This window comes from Micrasema longulum, unplaced genomic scaffold (assembly GCF_059751315.1).
Source record: "Micrasema longulum isolate JH-2025_06_02 unplaced genomic scaffold, ASM5975131v1 h1tg000060l, whole genome shotgun sequence".
Classification (NCBI taxonomy): Eukaryota; Metazoa; Arthropoda; class Insecta; order Trichoptera; family Brachycentridae; genus Micrasema; species Micrasema longulum.
Genome location: NW_028277267.1, coordinates 240,423 through 259,013, shown reverse-complemented (window position 1 = coordinate 259,013; position 18,591 = coordinate 240,423). Strand labels below are relative to the sequence as shown.

General features: G+C 31.7%; 1 protein-coding gene and 1 long non-coding RNA gene across 4 annotated transcripts in view; one reads left to right on the top strand and one right to left on the bottom strand.

Annotated features, from left to right (window-relative positions):
* Positions 1-12,931, bottom strand: part of LOC148285095 (uncharacterized) — a 31,996-nt gene extending 19,065 nt beyond the window's left edge. The window contains exons 1-4 of one of the 3 annotated variants that reach the window (XM_088230329.1): positions 12,454-12,931; positions 8,883-9,028; positions 7,431-8,049; positions 4,964-6,660 (exon numbers count right to left, since the gene is read on the bottom strand). In XM_088230329.1, coding sequence (XP_088086455.1) covers positions 6,296-6,660; positions 7,431-8,049; positions 8,883-9,028; positions 12,454-12,658 — 1,335 coding nt within the window. In that variant the 5' untranslated portion in view covers positions 12,659-12,931 and the 3' untranslated portion in view covers positions 4,964-6,295. Of the gene's footprint in view, positions 1-4,963; positions 6,661-7,430; positions 8,050-8,882; positions 9,029-12,453 lie in introns of those variants that run through there. The other 2 variants (XM_088230336.1, XM_088230344.1) reach the window with 2 other exon arrangements.
* On the top strand, positions 4,268-6,269 carry LOC148285096 (uncharacterized). Its single transcript, XR_015822957.1, has 2 exons — positions 4,268-5,281; positions 5,373-6,269. It is a non-coding gene; the product is annotated as an uncharacterized LOC148285096 (long non-coding RNA).
* Positions 12,932-18,591: the final 5,660 nt, after the last annotated feature.

Here is an 18,591-nt window from a genome sequence, read left to right as displayed (position 1 = left end):
ACAAAAAAAGTCATTCTCATTAGAGTTATTAAACTAACCATTTAATAAGAATAGAACTTAATAGAACTGGATTGGTAATTTTGTAAATAGCGGATGATAGAGTTAGCGGAGTTAGTGAATTGCACATTACTTTTATTCCCAACGAAAGGGCACACTACCTTTATAATAACACTAACACTTCACATCACTGAGATGTATCTTTTTAGATAGATTTTTCCAGATTTACGATTATGGCTCGCACGCCGCACAAAAATGCGAATCGGGTCGAATGCGGCTTACAGTTTGCCCAGACCTGATCTAGATCAACTATTTTTTCCTTCAAAGTAATCCCAATCCACTGCATCGCACCTATGTGTTTTGATCCAGTATTTGAAACATTTTTAGCAAGTACCCAATTTTCAGTATGGCTTTTTGGATTTTTTCGTTATCTCTTCTGGGCTTTCAAAACGCGTTTCCCGAAGCAATTTCTTGAGTCGATTGAAGAGAATGAAGTCACACGGAGCCAGATCAGGTAAATTGTGTTACTTTGGCAAAACAAATAACGGATAATAATGGCATTTGAGATGGTGTGTTTTTGTGATGTGAGATGCATTAGTTGGCTCTCCATAATTCTGGTATTTGCTCTTCACAATAACATAAAGTCAAGCCAAAAAAAGGTCGCCGCACTCGCTAAACTTTGGTGGGAATGTCAATGACAGTCATACCAACTTAACTATGATAATTAAAATTGGACAAACAAGAATGCTACGCGGTGACCATTTGTAAAACTTTTTGATCAAGGTGGTATAAGTGCTTTCGAAGCATTAAAACATTAAAATAATGATTTTGCTCGCAAGGCGAAACTGGTAGTAAATATTATACTGACTCAAGATTTGGTAGTAAAAAAATGTTTTATGAATTGATTTTGCACATTATTTATTGTCATGGGATGTGGATAATTGTATGTTTATAAATTAATATAAAATCGAAGAATAATAATTAAATGCCGGTATAAAAAGTATGAATTTAAAATACTTGGTTTTAAATATATTTTTTGTATATACCATTATGTGTAATGAAGAGTGTGCATGTTGTTAAATGTGTAATAGACAATTATTAAATAAAATACAAGTTTCAAAATACACTATACCTCGTACAAGAATAAAAACACAAACTCACATTAAAAATTTAAATGACACTATTACAATGGCTGCAATATTGCATAGAAATGAGATCAATTGAGAAACAATCCACTAAACTATAGTAATATTATCTGAGCAAATATAAATTGAATGCAATTTTCAAATAATAATAATTGTTAATAGGTTTACTGTAATTTACAGTACGACAAATATAGATAAATGCTTATTATTTTAATTATCAAAATAATTTCAGATTTATTAAATGCATGGCGGCATTTGTGGTGGAATTTCATGGTAAATTACATGTACATTAAAGAATGGTTCAAAAATATTAAGTTTTAAATGCACTATTGCTAAATATTGACATTTCAGTAGGCCTATTATTGTCTTACACATAAAACTAAATATTCAAAATGTAATCATTGTAGAAAGCCCCTTAACTAGAATACGTCAAAATTGGTAATTTTCTGTCTAACTTGGCCCCACAAGCAACGAAATTGTTTTATCAATAATGGATAAAATCAATGTGGATATTGTGTGAGAAATGTTTTCATTGATAATTTTTTTAATGAAATTGTTTAAAAAATATTAATTTACAAAAATGCGACATGTTTGGCCTTGACAATTGTGAAGTCAAGATTTGACAATGCTCTATTTAAATTTAAATGGTCACAAACAAAGTTTAAAATTTAGCCAAATCAGGGCTAGAATTAATCGTATTAGGGGCGTAGCCAATGCAATGACCATGCTTGCGGGAATTTAAAATTATAAATTAAAAAATATTATTTATGCCACTAATAAGTACAATAAATTTATTTTTTTTACTCTGCAGTATTTCGTAGACCCTTATTAATTTAAAATTGAAAAATATATATATATATATTTCCCTATTGTGAACAAACTTTGATCAACTATTTGTTGGTGACCGACCGAAGTTTTGGTTTCGGCCAAAAATAAGCCCAAACTCCGACTCGGCCGAAACCTGCATTCGTGTTGAATTGTGTTGGATAATGTTCGACTGTGCTCGGGTGCATCTCAAGTTTCAACAAAAAAAGTTTTTTTTTCAGAAAATGATAAAAATCACATTATTTATATGATCGTGCAGGGAATAGAATACAGAACCCCCATGCATGAAGCGTTTTGGCCATTGGGGCTGGTATACTTCAGCATGTATACGAACATCTGACAAAGAAGCCATTTGGTACTAGACATCAATATCGTTAAAATCTTAACTAAAAATTTATAGGCATATAAACAGAGAATTTTCAAACATGTGCGGTAGATTTTCAAATACAAACATAAACTATCATCTAAATTATGTATGAAATGTAAATTTTAGAATAAAGTGTTAGATAATTTAAAAATAGTAACTTTTTAAATGTTAGGTGTGTTATGAGAAAACAGACTAATGAAAAAATTCTGGTGCGTAAAAAAAAATCTAATTTTTTAAAAACATTTTAATACCTTTGTAAACCAAGTTAGACTAGCAAAATTGTCAACCAAAGATCTGTTCACAATACCATTTCTGAAATCTGAAACAATCTAATATTAATTTCATCGTAACGACTTTAATCTTAGCACCTTATTTGAGTAGAAGATATCAGATCACAAAACAATTCGACAACATATTCACATTTTAAAATGAAGACATATTTGTTTAAGTCATTCTAAGTAAGGGTTTTTCTGTCTATCCTAAAAAGTACATTATGGCAGTTGAGTAAAAGTTGCATTTTTTTTGCTAAATCAGTGCACAGGTTCACAATATTCTTAATTATTGCTTTCACAATTTAATAGCAAATGCTCATTTTGTAGATACGTAATAAAAAATATATATCTTAAGCAAATTATCTAATTCCATAATATTATTATGTGGGTAAATAATTTTATTTCCAACATAATTTGGCACTGTTTTGTATATGTATCACCGATTTTTTTAAGACTTTTAAAAAATTACTTATAACACTAAGCAATATTAAAAATTTATGTTTCATTTTACGAAAATTAGAAGCCATTTTTTTTTTCTTGGAGCTACTTGATAGACTATGAATTATGAATTATGAAAATATTACATTTTAACATCAATAATACATATTATCAATGCATAATCATATGAGGCGTATTAAAACAAAGATGGCAATCTCCACCATTAGTCTGAAATGTGTTAGATGTAGAGATGGATAGAGAAACGAAAATACTATTGACAACTGCTAGGGTTTCAAAGCGTAAATGGCGGTACATCATCATAAAAAAGCTGAAACCTTTATCACGTGGGTGAGATTTATCCGGATGAACCAATTCACCACTAGGTGATGCAAAACTAACTTCACATAAGTCAACAGATACCGGAAATCAATCACAAGACTCTATCATTGGTTGATTCTTAAGAACTTGTAACATAGTTAATTTTTATTATCTATTTTTGAGAAACTTCGCCATACAATTAAATGCTCTAATTTTTACTGAACACAAAATACATTTTTATATCAAATTTCTCATAGCACTGAACTTCCTCATTGTTAATTAAAATAATTCATTATCTTTGCTGTCCGGAAAAAGTACCAAATAAACAGTAAGTGCGTATCACTCAAAATGAAAAAAAGTGAAGAATTCCATCCTTGTTTTATCACGCCTCATATTTTTAATCTTGTAAAATACTAACATTCTTTCAATGAATATAAATGTATAATATAGTCTCAAAGTATTTATATAAAAATATTTATGCAAGTACGAAAAGTTTATGTAAAAGATTAATTACAAAAATATCATCAACCTTAAAAATTTGGTATTTCGTTTCATCAAAAATTTCTACACAATTATTATCTTATACATATTTCTTTATCGTTTCTTATAGTATAATATATTCTTAAAAAGGCAGCGTATCATGTTTATTGGTATTCTTATAATAATTATAATATTAAGTAAATAAATCTAAGACTTAGTGCATGTAAATATATTTTAGTTGGTGTGCAACAAATTCATAATCTAAAAAATGGCACAATGAAAATACATTTTATTTTTAAATGCAAAATATGTAATATTTAATTTGAGATAGGTACTTTATAAGCACCATCTTCATTGCTGGCAATAAACCACCAGTTTCATTGCTGGCAATAAACTTTATTTCATATAGAGTATTAGAACACATGTTTTTTTTTTCCAAAAATCTTACAAACGCCTACTGCCTAAACAATATTATATATGTATTATGTGGTATTATGCTTATACTGTAGACAAAAATCTATGGATATTCCATTGGTTGTTTATACAAAAATGTTGGTTTATATTTAAGTAATGTAATGCACCGCAGGAAAAACATTGGTATGTTATATTTCAACAAAACATGTATTGTAAAATAGCTTTTCTTTTGTGGAAGAACATTCTTACATGTCAATGCTTAATGTGTTTACTGTAGACAGCACAATACGGAGTGGTCAGTAATAGTCAAAAGATGTATCGTTTCGTAAAAATGAATATTTTGCATTTCTCATAGTGACGAAGAGTCCTAATACTACGACATCGTCTATTCAATTCTGCCGTCATAAGAAAGAAGGACGTTTCTACATAAAACAAAAAAAATAAATATTTTGTAAATCTGAGATTGAAAAATTCGCTGTGTGATAAATACTACAAAAATTAGGAATATTATTATGCGACAGTATGTATTATGGTTTGCCATAGCGGAACATATGTTTTAATTTCAATAAATATTACGTTATATATTTCAAAATTAACATTCTCATCTTCTTTTTAGTATAAAAAAATACAAGAAAATATGTTATACTTCAATGAAATGACGTTTCTAGCTAGAAACGCCCTTTTTATTTATTAATTAAGTAAACGACTTTCTTTTTTAGTGTTAATATGCCAATTGATTCTACTCAACTAAATGAAATAGACGTTACTGGCCATTTACTGTTTTTCAAACTAGTAATGCCGACCTAATGATCAATTAACTTCGAAATTACCAGCAGATCTTAAATTTAATTGAATACGAGCAGGTACATTAATTTCAGATGTTTTTAAAAACGGAATAGAAGAAAAAATAAGTATTTTAATCAGTCTTTAATAATTGTATAAGTCAGAACCGCCTTTTATATTTAGTAATCTTCAAGACTTTTTGCAGTTAAGTCTCATTTATTAGTTAAAATAATAGGGTTGCGGTTATTTAGGAAGATAGATATATTTTTAATAGATGCATATTTTTTTCCTGATTCCGATATATATTTAACTCATTTTTGAAAAAAATGTTAGATACGTCCTTCTTTCTTATGACTTCAGAATTCTGAACTAAACAGAATGCCAATTTTTCATAATGCTTTTTTTTTTACAGAATATGATTCTCGGTGAAATTACATTCCTTGCTGTATTGCTCAACGCCAAACACTCAAGATCATTCATCTAAACTATCCTAAACCGCTAGAATACTCTTGAAAGGCAATTATACTTTGAATTCTTCACAGGATTCTCTCACTTTTAACAATTTTACAATAACATTTTGTTTACAATATTCTGGAACGTACCGTTTGTGAAGAAAAAATCGCTCTGTACATTTAATGTTTTGGCGTTTGGGATAGTTCAGAATTGAATAGACGACATATCCTGAACACTTTTAATGTTCTACGTGTATAAAATATGTCCTCACATATTAAGCATCATTTTATACTTTAACAAGTATTTTGTTTGTTTATGTAATAGGGTCACACGGTGCACCCAGGCTTTAAAAAAATCACCTTCAATATTTATGATATCACTGGGAAATGAAATCAGAGCCCCTGAGCAAAAGGTGAGCATCTTGGGCAATATGCGAGGGCTTGCCAATAATAAAACGGAAATAATGTTTATGAGTATTGCACATGTGTTGTGTCATAATTTAATTTAAAAAGAAATTATGCATTTTCTTAAACTATGTCTAAATATTTTAATTTTGGGCCCTTTTTCACAAAGTTGTAAATATTCCACAGATAGACAAGGAATTCAAGCTGTGGAAGAACGGGGCTTGAACCGCAGATCTCTAATCCAATGAGTCCGTAGCATTCCCGTGGGACCATAACCATGTTCAAATTTGAATGACATTTAAAATTATTGTTCTCGTAAAACAATTTAATTGAAAACATACAAAGTTTTTTCTTGCGACGCATAATGATCGGTGTTGATTATAGACAAAGGAAAGAAATCTAAAGAACCACTGTAGATTCATCCTTCCATCCATTCAAAAACCCCTCACTCTGATGTTGTTCAAAGCAGTTAGTCTTGCAGAGAGGAACAGAGCACTGCTGACACATGAATCTCGTATCTCTCCTCTTCCCCGCCCGCCAACAAAATCTGCACGAGCGCTGAGGATACTTCTTCTTACCGTCTTCCTTCTGAGGTATGGTGACGATGGTGTGCTGGGGCGAGGACAAAATGGCCGTCGTGATCTGGACTGGTAAAGGAAGGCCTCCCGATGAAGCCTGACCCGAAACGGCCGATGTAAGCTTGCAGTGTGTCATGGACCACGTAGCGCGACCGATGTTCGGTATATCGACAGTGTTCGCACCATCTGAAACCACGTGGGGCATTTTCAATTTTTAACCAAAATCGTGGATGCTTTATAAAAAATATACCACTCAAAATCAGGTTAACAAAATACAACATTCATTATATCACAACTCTCGTTCGATTTAATTTTTAAAACCACGTTTTGTCAATTATTGTAATTAGGAAAATAGAGTTTATAGCAAATTTCAAGACTTGAAATTACAATCGTAATGGACAGGACAAAAGAAATGTCTAAATTTTAGTGTGGAACTGCATTTTCTGGTTGAGATAACGAAGACCCTCCCAAAATAAATTAGTGAAAATTATGAACATACATAATATGGTGAGTGTAATGTGAAGATGTGGAGATTTAGTCAAAATAATAAGCGCAATAAATAATAACCTGAGAATACTTACACAAGTATGTTAAATTTATAAAAGGGATTAGTAATACAACAAATTGAAAATGCCTTTACGTATGTTTCATCAGGTACAAAATACAAATCATATAACATCTTTCCTCAATTTGGGTACGCCCGAAAATGCAGTGTTAGTAAATAAACGAGAAACTATGGAAAATTCTAAACTACTGAATAAAATATGGGATGAATAAGCAATTCAAATATTCAAGTGGAAAATCATGCGACTACACCAAAACAAAACATACATAAGTGCTAAGACATACAAAATGTGTTAAATACATTCATATATGTAGATACAAAATTTACTCAAAAGATATTATACATGTGGATGGAGTTAAACTATCATGCAAATAACAATAAAATAACATACCATCTTGCTCAAGTTCTCGGGAAGGCAGAAATGCTTGATTTTCACTGTCCCCATGCTTATCGTACGTTATCACAGACTTGGGCATGCTATCATCATTATCTTCATCATTTTCCAATTTGATATCATTTACAGACTCCGCGGAACGCCTTCCGTTGTTTTCCAAAAACGTGTTTCTGACTTCGTGGAACGGACTAGCCTTATCATTTTTTTTATTTACGAGATCATTACTCAGATTATCGAACATGTTAAGATTTGGCACAATATCACTCCTCAATTTGGTATTGAAGTTTTTAACTGAGATGTTTCCTCTGGGGAAGTTATTGGGGATCTTATGCCTGTTGAGAATCTGTTTCTCTCTGAACTTGGGTCTCTTTTCTGGCAATATGGAGTCCCTGATATCAGAACTAAAATTATTGGCGATGAATTCCTCAGATTTTCTCTTGAGGGCAGCGAGCCTAATGCTATTTACGTCGATTTGATTCTGAGTTTGGTCGTGGCTGAGATCGTCAGGAAACATGTCGGAGTCTGTATTGGTTTCGTGTGAATTGTGCACATTATTATTTAGTGGAGTTACGGGGGAGGGGAGTTTAGGAACATCATCGCATTTATCTTCATCGCTCTGAAAGTATAAATAAAACTTTGATAAGCAAGGAGTTAAAATAATTTTTTTAGCTCAGTTCAGGCTTCACAGCACAAATCTAAAAACACCATACAGAATCAGTGTAATCATGGAAACATTGTCTATTATTAACAAATAAAAAAAAAGAGGGATACAATCAGTTTCATGTAGCAGTACAGTAGATATGTGCTTAACTGTTTGTTTTTTTTATTTATTCATATACATAATTACATAGTTGGACAATTTTAATTATTTATTACTGCAAATAAGTTATTTAATAAAACCTGGTGTACCAAAATTAGGATATTGCAGAGATTAGGATAGAGATTGCAACACATTATTATTATTACTAACCTTGTGCCGGAATCCTGGAAATATGGTGGTGTAAAACTGAGGAGCGTTTGTCTCACTTTCTTCTTGGTGGGATTGGTACAGAAGTAAATTAAGCGTAGAAATATTGATCAATGGTTAATTGTGAGCATTTCAAATATGCAATAAAAGCTGACTTGCATTTAGACATTTATTTTTCAAATTCAATGATTTTCTTGCCTAGTTTGAACTCAATTTGCATCTTACTTAGCCAGGAAACATTAGATATATGGATAAAATAATTTTGTACTAACATATGTAATTATAAATTAATAATATAAAAATAAAAATTATGCATCAACACTAAAAACAAGGTCTCTTTCTTTTTTTATATGCCTGTGGTACTGCTCTAAAAACACCAGAATCAATAGGTCCTTGATGTGAAATGTATTTCTAATAAACATTGAGTTGACTTACAAACAATCTCACCCGCATATAAGATAAGAGATCTTTGGAATGCTTACATGTTTATTGGTAAGTCCTTTGATTTCCAGTGTTTCAGCTGTACTGATAAAGTTGGCAAGATCTTCTTGTCGGACACTCACTTCACCATTGTACATGAAGTGAATCAAGTTTCTCATGGCATGATGGGATATATCACGGAGAACCACTGAAATACACAGATTACACATTAATATTTTTCAAAAACCTTCAATTACACGCTATATTAAACTAGAATGACGTCGCTGGGCAAGTCATGTTACAAATATACTAAATATACTAAAATATTAAACCTTTGGGAATGCTGATATTTAAAAGTTCCCCACATTCATTATTGTTCTAGCATTTTATATTTAAGTAGTAAGAGAGATCTAAAGAGACTACAAATAATACAAAACAGAGTCATGAGAATGTGGTAGACGCATGAAAATTAAGAAAATGATTTAACTTCTAGATATGACAATTGTTCAGAGAATCAAATTCAATATTGCTAATGAAATGAAGAAAATTATTAAAGGAATAGTCCCGAGTTCAAAACAAACAAAAAAATAATGAGTTCTTTCATAACTATGCAACAAAAAATCGAAAAATATAAGACTGGAAAAGGAATTAAAAGCAATGTCCCAGAACTGCCTTGCGTACAAGGGAAAAGTTGTTTGAAGAAATGACAGAAAACATAGAAAATGAGAAAAGTCTAAATTTATCTTAAATTAAATGTAAAGAGCATACATGTAAAAAATACTAGGTTAGATATACATATTATAGGTAGTGAATATACATAAATTAATATAAGTGTACATATAAAATAATACTTTCAATACTAAAAATTAGGACAGTAAGTGATAAATATTGTCAGAATATGTATAAATGTAAATATTGTATTGGACTATGTTAAAAATGGAACTAAATAAAAAAAATAAAAAAAAGTGTTTCGATTCTGAATTAAAGTGATTGGATTGTTGTGGAATAGTCAGCCATAATAAAAAAGCATTTATAGATACGGGGTAAACTTTTTACGTACTTCACGAGTCAAATTCACTGAAAATTTTTAGATTTTATGCACTTGCGAAGAAGTGTATTTGTTTAGTAAGTATTAATGACAAAATTTTAGCATACTTGTATGTTTTTAGAGTAATGACTGAGCATATCTTAAAATTATCAAAAAAAATCTATGGCCTACTGGGTACTGCCATAGTGATACTTAACAGCATTAAAAAGGGAATGCTTAGTGTTATAACTGATTGTCGAAAAATGCCATGGTTTAACTTGGTTCAAGAAGTGACTCAATTGTCATACAATAAAGCATTTTTAAGTACACAGACTACTTAGGCAGTTAAAACTTGTTCTAATCGGTCATTATCCACCACAAAACTAAGTAATCAGTACACAGTGTGTATGGTAAACCCGGTCACATCTGAAACCACAATGATCGGTGTGAGCAAAACGACATATGGCAATATTAAAAACCATAATTTAGGAGTGAGTCAAAATTTTTAAAAAAACATTGAAAAAACCAAATGGTTGCTTACTTTTGCAAAACACAGAGCTAGCTACCCCCTCACACTCCTGTTTTCTCCCCTGCAGAAGTGAGCAACCATTCGGTTTTTTAAATTATTCATCGTCGTGGTTTCGGATGCGACAGGGTTTACTATACACAATGCACATACAAACCGATTCATTTGTTTTATTTCCTTGTTATGTGGCTAGGAATTACTGCTACGGGCAGTTGTATTACTTAGATGGCAAAAAGGCTGTGACTGACGCGCCACTTTAGCCAATATTAAGTTATATGAACATACCACTTTTATCAGAATTTCACGTTGTGTCCTATAAGCCAACATTCATGTATATTGGACGTAAATTTTAACATTTACAACCAAAACTTATTGTTCCCCTCTCGTTGGACATTCATAAAATCAACAGATGTACATCACACAAAACAAACAAACCATCACGCCACATTACTGTCTTTGCATACAGCCCTCGCTTCCTCTATATTCATACATCCGACAATAATTCGGACTTCTAACATGTTCCTCTTCGAATATTTGTTGAATTTAACCATGCCATGTCTTTCTCGGTCATCCTCGTTTTCTGCGTCCATTAACATTAGTATGATAAATCCTTTTAGCCATTCCGCTGTGCATTCGCTCTACATGTCCAGACCAACGCATTGGGTTTATTATTTTGCCATTTAGATTAACATTGAAATCATTTTTAGTATTTATCCTACGTAGCTCTGAAATGTTTACATAACACCTGTCTTACTTACCAACATTAATTTGAAATTGATTTAAAGTAAGAAAAAAAAATGAGTGATCATTTTCCATTTAAAAAAATATCGACTCCTGAAAATTTTACTTTACAGCCCGTCAGTCAATTTATTTCTACCATAAATAATCATAATGAACGTAAAAATAAATCAATAAATAAGTAACAAACAATATTGCGTACATTTGGAAGAAGCATAATAAGGAATTTCAGCCCTACGGAAAATTGAATACAAAAAATGTTTTCTTACGCAGTAAAAATTAGAGCATTAAATTACACGGCAAAGTTTTTTGAAAATGTACAAAAAATATTTGAATAAAAATAAACTACTTTGAACGACGTCACTTGTTCATATGAATCAACCAATGATACTAGAGATGTGGAAGATTTCCATTTACTTATCGTCAACGTACCAATCGGCAGAACAAGCCGAAAAGTAGAGGACTTAAGACATCACACGCGGATTAATTTCAGAAGGACAAAACTTTGAAAAATCATGGCGCTGATAATACGATACATAAAAATGTATCAAATAAATCTTAAGGTTAGTTTAATAGTCTATTAACAAATACCAAAACAACTGAACTTCCCCACTGTAAAGAACATGGTACATATTTTATTTCATTTATAACAATGCATTTTGGCATAAAAATTCAGATAAAGTTCTTAAAAACTGTTAGTTTATTATGTGCTCTGGGCTTTGTTCGGTAATTAGAAGGTGGCGATTTAGTTTATTGGCAAATTTCACATAGCTTCGACCATTTTACACAGATGATAAAGCTGCACGGGACTTGCAATTTCATTCCAAATTACTTATTGTGTTGTGAGCTGGATGATATAGTACGAAATAATTTTAACTGTGGGTGATCTATTTATTTTTTGTAAACATCACAACAGGTCAGAACACCCAATTACAGTAGTGAATTATAGAACAGAAAACCCAGGCTTGAGAAAAATCACATTCATTTTTTATGTTCCCACCGGTATATGGAATAGAAGGTTAATCCAAAGACTTTGCAAGTGGCACCACACTTTGAGAAAACATTAAAAATATCGGATGGAAATGTTACTTTAACTACTTTTGTACTTAGTATAGGTAATTACAATAAAAACTATTCATGGTTTCCACAATATTATTGTAATATTATAAGTGTCTCAAGTTGCATTTAAAAAATAATGGGAGGTTAAAAATAGATCGTTAATTATTTATTTTAATGGATTTATAAACGGCAAATGAAATGAAACCCAGCTTGTTTCAGACAAAACGACTGAAATAAATGTGTAAATGAACAAAATGTTATAAAACAAAAAGGGGTGACTCACCAATAGGATGCTGACAAGGATTCAATTGAAACATACGTTTGAAATATGGAGAACATATCGATAGGACGACTTTGTGGGCTTGCAAAAGCTCACCATCGCACGCAAGAGTAACATCTACAAATTCTCCGTTATCCAGAAGGCCAGAGAATCCGTTGGAAAGATTCCCGTGGAAGTTTTTCCACGATAGAGAGAATTGTTGCTCCATTTCATCAGATGTCCGGCGAACGAACGCGTTCAAGTTCAAAAACCTATATACTTAGCCGAACATTACTCAATCCACAATATTAGCACATGGGAACGCACTTTTAACTTTTATATAAGTATGCTGAGTTTATTGTTGGAACAAAAGCGGGGAGGGACAAAAAGAAGAGTGCCGATTATGACCAAAATAACAACAAAACGAAGCTGACATTGCACACGCGCTACAACGGCGACATCTGTGAAAAGACGCTTCGTCCTTGCAAAAATGATTGCCAACTGAAAAAAATTGCAAGGACATAAAGTTGGTAGAGTGCATTCCGGAGCAACGTAGGAACTGCGAGTTTTTGTGGTTGTTGGCAGGTTGTTAGTACTTACCCAATTATTTATAATAACGATGTTTCAGTAATTTATTATATTGTATTCTCTTCTTATATTTATTTTTATTTATTTGTTGCTAAAATGTAATTTTTGTACTAAAATAGGGTATTCTGAAAAGATAAACTGTGACTATGAGACGAGTGAATCGTGTTGTTAGTACTTTTTTCGAGTGAATGCGACACGACGCGTCGTGTCGCATTCACGTCGCGACGTGACGTCGGCGTCGCCATGCGTCAATCCATGTGTTTTTGTTCACGGCATGCAGCTCTGGTACCAAGACCCGGATAACGTTGACAGTTTGGAGCAGCGCAGTGGCATAAACAAATAAACGCTTCATTATTAGCAATATTCGTCATCCCAAATTAATTAAGTATTTTGTTCTCATAGAAATCTGCCAGATCGAAAAATTATTAATAATACGAAAGAAATCAAAAAACAAAAATCGATTTATCGTAAATCTGTATTGTTGCATAACCGAAATAAATAAGTTTACATTATTATTCTTTAGCATCCCTCCTTCATTAAAAAAAATACATATTTATTTATTTCATTAAAAAAAATACGTATTTATTTATTTTACAAAAACAAACAGTCAACAATTATATAAAAACATAAAAAAGATACAGTTTAAAGACAGACTAGCGAAGTTACTAATTAAAAATCATAAAACATATTGAATTGTGGAAAACAAAAGAGTGTGTTTGTGTGTATTTGTATGAGAGTAAGTGTAGAGGTGTGTTTGTGTGGGAGTAAGTGTTCAGGTGTGTGTAAGCGTGAGCATCATTAAATAGCAAGTGGAAGCGTATCGCAGCCAGAAATAATGAATCTTAATTTATTATTAAATCAATTGAAGGGTATGTTAAATATATCAATGGATGAAAAAAAAAGCATTAAAGTTTGAGCAAGAACAATAGAGGATATAGGTTGTGCTACATACTGGCAGATGGAATAAATACTTATTTCTAGTCACGCGAAAGGGGACATTCAGATTTATTTTGGAGAGTAGGTTAAGAGTATTTTATTGTTTAATAATTTATATAAATCGCATATTGTACGTATCTAATGGTAGGTAGTGATAAGAAATTTTCAATGTATTTTTAATTCATTTCGTTTTTTCATAAACAATAACTAAAGGCCAAATGCAGTAAATTGTTTTTTAAAATACATAATATGTACCTAATTTAAATAGGGTAACGTCATCAAAGGAGACTTTTGTAAAGTGTTAGTCGGATTTTACCATGGGCACCTAAATTTTTTTATTTTAAGTTCAGTGCTACGGAAATTCGATATAAAAAGTGTTTTCTTGTATGCGGTAAAAATAAATGCATTTGATTGTTTTTAGTTTTTCGAAAACGTGTAAAAAATTCATGTTAACGAACTTTTTACTTTTTTTCTTTTTTTAAATTTTCTTTTGGATGTTTGTAGCACTAACTTTGTAATTCATTGTTATATTTTAAAGGAATAAATAAAATTACTAGAGTTGCCGAAACTAGCCGGTTGTGATAATAAATAAGTGGTTCTTAAAACAATATAATTTTATTTGTTCCTTTGAACATTGCATTTCATGATTTCTTGCAAATCAATCAATCAACAGCAGCATCGTTATGTGTTGTGATGGATTTCCAGTTTGCGGGAAACCAACTCACTAGTCAGGACATTTTACCGACGGCAACTAGGGTTGAGTAATTTCAAAATTTGAAAAACCATAGCATACAAAACATGGCTCAGTTTGATAATCTTGTAACAATTTTTCTCAAACCATTGAACATGAGGAAGTTTGTGTAGTAATAAAGATAACCTACAAACAAGCATCATCTGCTCTACGTTTAATGGTGACATTTGAAAAACAATATTTTTACCGAAAAAAACACTATTTCTCGCTACATTTAATTCAACAAATTTATCAGAAAATATAACATAAATATTATTGAAAAAAATATTGATAATTTTTTCGCATACCTATACTACATATTTCTATAAGTGCCTACCTGGGGCGAATCGCCAAAATATGGAATTATGCATAGCTTACCATTATATTTGACGTTCGATAATTATCATGTTTTATAGTAACCATGTTTAAGGGAAAATTAGAAAAATAATTGTTATTTATTATAAATCATTACCACCGTTTGTATCTTACTACAAATAAAATAAATCTATAAAGTGCGCCCAGAACCTTGCTCGTTCTCAGTGAACAATGAAACTAGCCGATTACTTCAGCCTATTTCTCCATATAAAAAGTTAAGGATAAATAACGTCTTAATGAAACTAGCCAGCTTACGCCTCCATATAAAAACATACATTATAAATCATGTCTTTAACCTAGTCGCGTCTTTTTAGTATTAAAACAAGCTTGCAGATTACAAATATTATTTGAAGATTATCTATTTGGAAACTAGAACATTATTTCCGAAGGACTATTTTTTTTCAATAGGATACCGTTAACATAATATTATGTATCACAAAGTACATGTGGCGTTCGCAGTGGCCGTCTTTGGCATCATTCATTTTAAAAGGAATCGGCCAGTGCTCAGTGTTGACATTTCAATCATAACAGAAATATCTACGGAATGTCATTGGGGTGTTTTCTAATTAATTTTTGTGCAAGTTATGTACCAAAATAGTATAGAATAAAGCTACGTATATCGTGTGGTTAATACTAATTGTTGTTTGAGTCGATTTTCACAGAACCACAGAAAAAAATAGTAGTATTTAATTATTTTACTTACATGTATTACATGTATATGCAGGTACAAATTAATAAATATTTTTTGTAGATTACCCATAAAATAAATCACGGCTCGCCACTGATGCCTACATACTACATATTATAATTATTATTAGTGAAGTAAATTTTTGTATGTTTTGCTGAAATAGGTACCTTTAAAATAACTTCGAAATAACATAAAATATATTAACTATTTTAAACCCAGACATAAATGAGAAATTTAATAATTAAAAAAAGTGGAGAGTAGTGTGGACTCAGTACCAAGTGCTTCAATTATAAATAATAACGGTCATTCAAAACCACCCACTATGTAATCAAACATAGATTTAAAATATTTTTTATATGGTTGACTTAACATAATTTAAAAAAAAATATTATCAATTTCCAAAATATCTTACCCGTAATAATAACCACAAATCAAAGTTTTGAAAAATAACTTACAACACGGACGAACGTCCTTACCGGTTGCTCTCGTGAACTGAGATCAAGTTAGTTCGTGTCAGGTGTGGGGTGTCGTATTCTAAATCGTCTACCCCCTAGAGAGTTGTTAATTTGGGGATTTTTATTTTTTACATGCGTTCACACATTTCTTCATATCTGACCAAACTGATGATTGAACGTCAAATAAATAGGTAGAGAAGATTCAGAATATCACCACAGAGCGCAATTATGAATCTTCTCTATACCCTAGAGAGTGGTTAATTTGAGGATATTCATTTTTTCCATGCGACTATTTTTTTGTTTATATATGGCCACACTAATGATTAAATGTCAAAAAATATGAACACGTGAAATCAAACATACTGTTTTTCATTTAGAACATTATTGCGACCTTCAGCATTACCCAAAACAGTTAATAAGGTTGAATTGATCAAACCGTATTAGTTTTATTTCCGTTTTTGAAGCAGTTTTATACACCATTTAACGTTTTATTATCAGTGTTGCCATGATAAAAAGCAGAGTGTCGTCGCATTAAAAAAATAAAATATTCAAATTAATCACTGTCTAGGGGGTAAAGAAGATTCAGAACACTACCACAAGATTAGACTGGACCAGCTTTTGTGTCGATATCATTTATAATTTTGGAAGGGCTCAATTATAATGGAAAATTAACAATTATCTTCAATTTCATCTACAAAGTAAAATTAAATTTTCTGTTCGAAAAACAAAATATGCATACATTTTTTGTTCCAAACATGTTCAATTATAGATTACCGACGAATATACTTTAAATGTTCATCCAAATAATATACTCATTTTCATACAAAAATATCGAGTTTTCTTTATGGACAGTCGAAGATAACTTCCCATTGGAATCGGGGTCCGCCTATCCATACCTGAAATTGCTTTATATATTCCATATCTAGCATGAAACGAAATTTATTTTAATTATAGTTAGCATGGAAATGTTATACAAGAAAAACACTACGGAGAAATGTAATTAAAAAAATAAGCAGTAGGTTAGGTACCAACATTTATTTATTTTGTAAATGTCGAAGGTACTTTTCTGGAGTATTTTTGTTTCCCGAACAAACCCTGAACATGGCGAATTGCCGTTCACAGTAGAAAAATATATCTTCCTTTCTAAATTTGGATTCGCGGAATGCTACTACATCTTGCAACGCTGTCAAATTTTGCGCGGGAACAATGTTATATATTTTATGGCGGTTCTGTCATTCGTGATTCTGGCCAGGTTATCTGTCAGTTACAGGCTGCGGTTTGACGGAGGTGAGAAATCAGAATATATCGGAACTTAGTAAAAATGGAACGGTGAAAATTTTAGTAGTAGTTCGTTTCAGGATGTCCTGAATAGTCGCAATGTTCCCCGATACCCCGGGTGCAATATTTTGTAAGCAACGTTTAGCTACCAAAACTGACACGGTAGAAAGCAGTGATTGTTTTTATTGCTATTCAATGTAGCACATTGAAAATCGGCAATAAAAACGATCAGACAGTAAATATATTGTTTTAATCATTTTGGTCCGTACCGGGGAATGAGCTACAAAAAACTATCTGAATCTCAGTGAATCGTTTTATTATGACGTAATGAACGTGTCAGAGAGAGGTGTGCGAATATTTGCATTAGTATGCGTGTGAGTGAGAGAAGAGTGAAATTATGTTTAATTAAAATTAATAGTTGTTCGCGACGCAAAAAGTGAGTTTCAGAGCCATAGCAGTTTAGATTGGATGCAGTCACACTGCAGTGTTAGATTGTACAAAAAAAAATTAAAGGTTTTGCAATTCTAGAGCGAAAAAAGGTACTGGGCATAAGACAAAACAACACATGCTGAGGATCGACTGCTGAAGCGAATTTGTTTGCAGAATCAATTCAAAAGTGCCGTGGATATAATGACAGAGTTCACAAAGGCTGGTGGTTCTGAAGTAGGTGTTCACACCGTACGCCGAAGACTCCGGAAGAGCGGCTTTTTTGCTAGGAGGCCTGCAAAAAAGCCACTACTGACCAAAAAAATGCGCATTGCCTGCTAAGAACGGGCTAAAACTTGGACCGAAATCGATTGGCGACAAGTTATTTTCTCCGTGAGAGTAAATTTAATTTATTTGGTTCGGATGGTATAATTCAGTAGGTGAGACGAAGATCTGCATAACGTTTGTCTTAGACCAACAGTAAAGCATCGTTCTGTACAAAAGGTCTGGGAATGTTTCTCCTTTTATGGAGGGGAGCAATTAGCATTCATAAAAGGAACTGTGAATGTAGAAGTTTACAGTAAAAATTTAGAAGAGTTTTATTCCCGTCAATTGAAATGCACTATTTCTATATTTCTGGGTGCATTTTCTAAAATGAACTCTGCACCGTGTCACCGAGCAAAAAC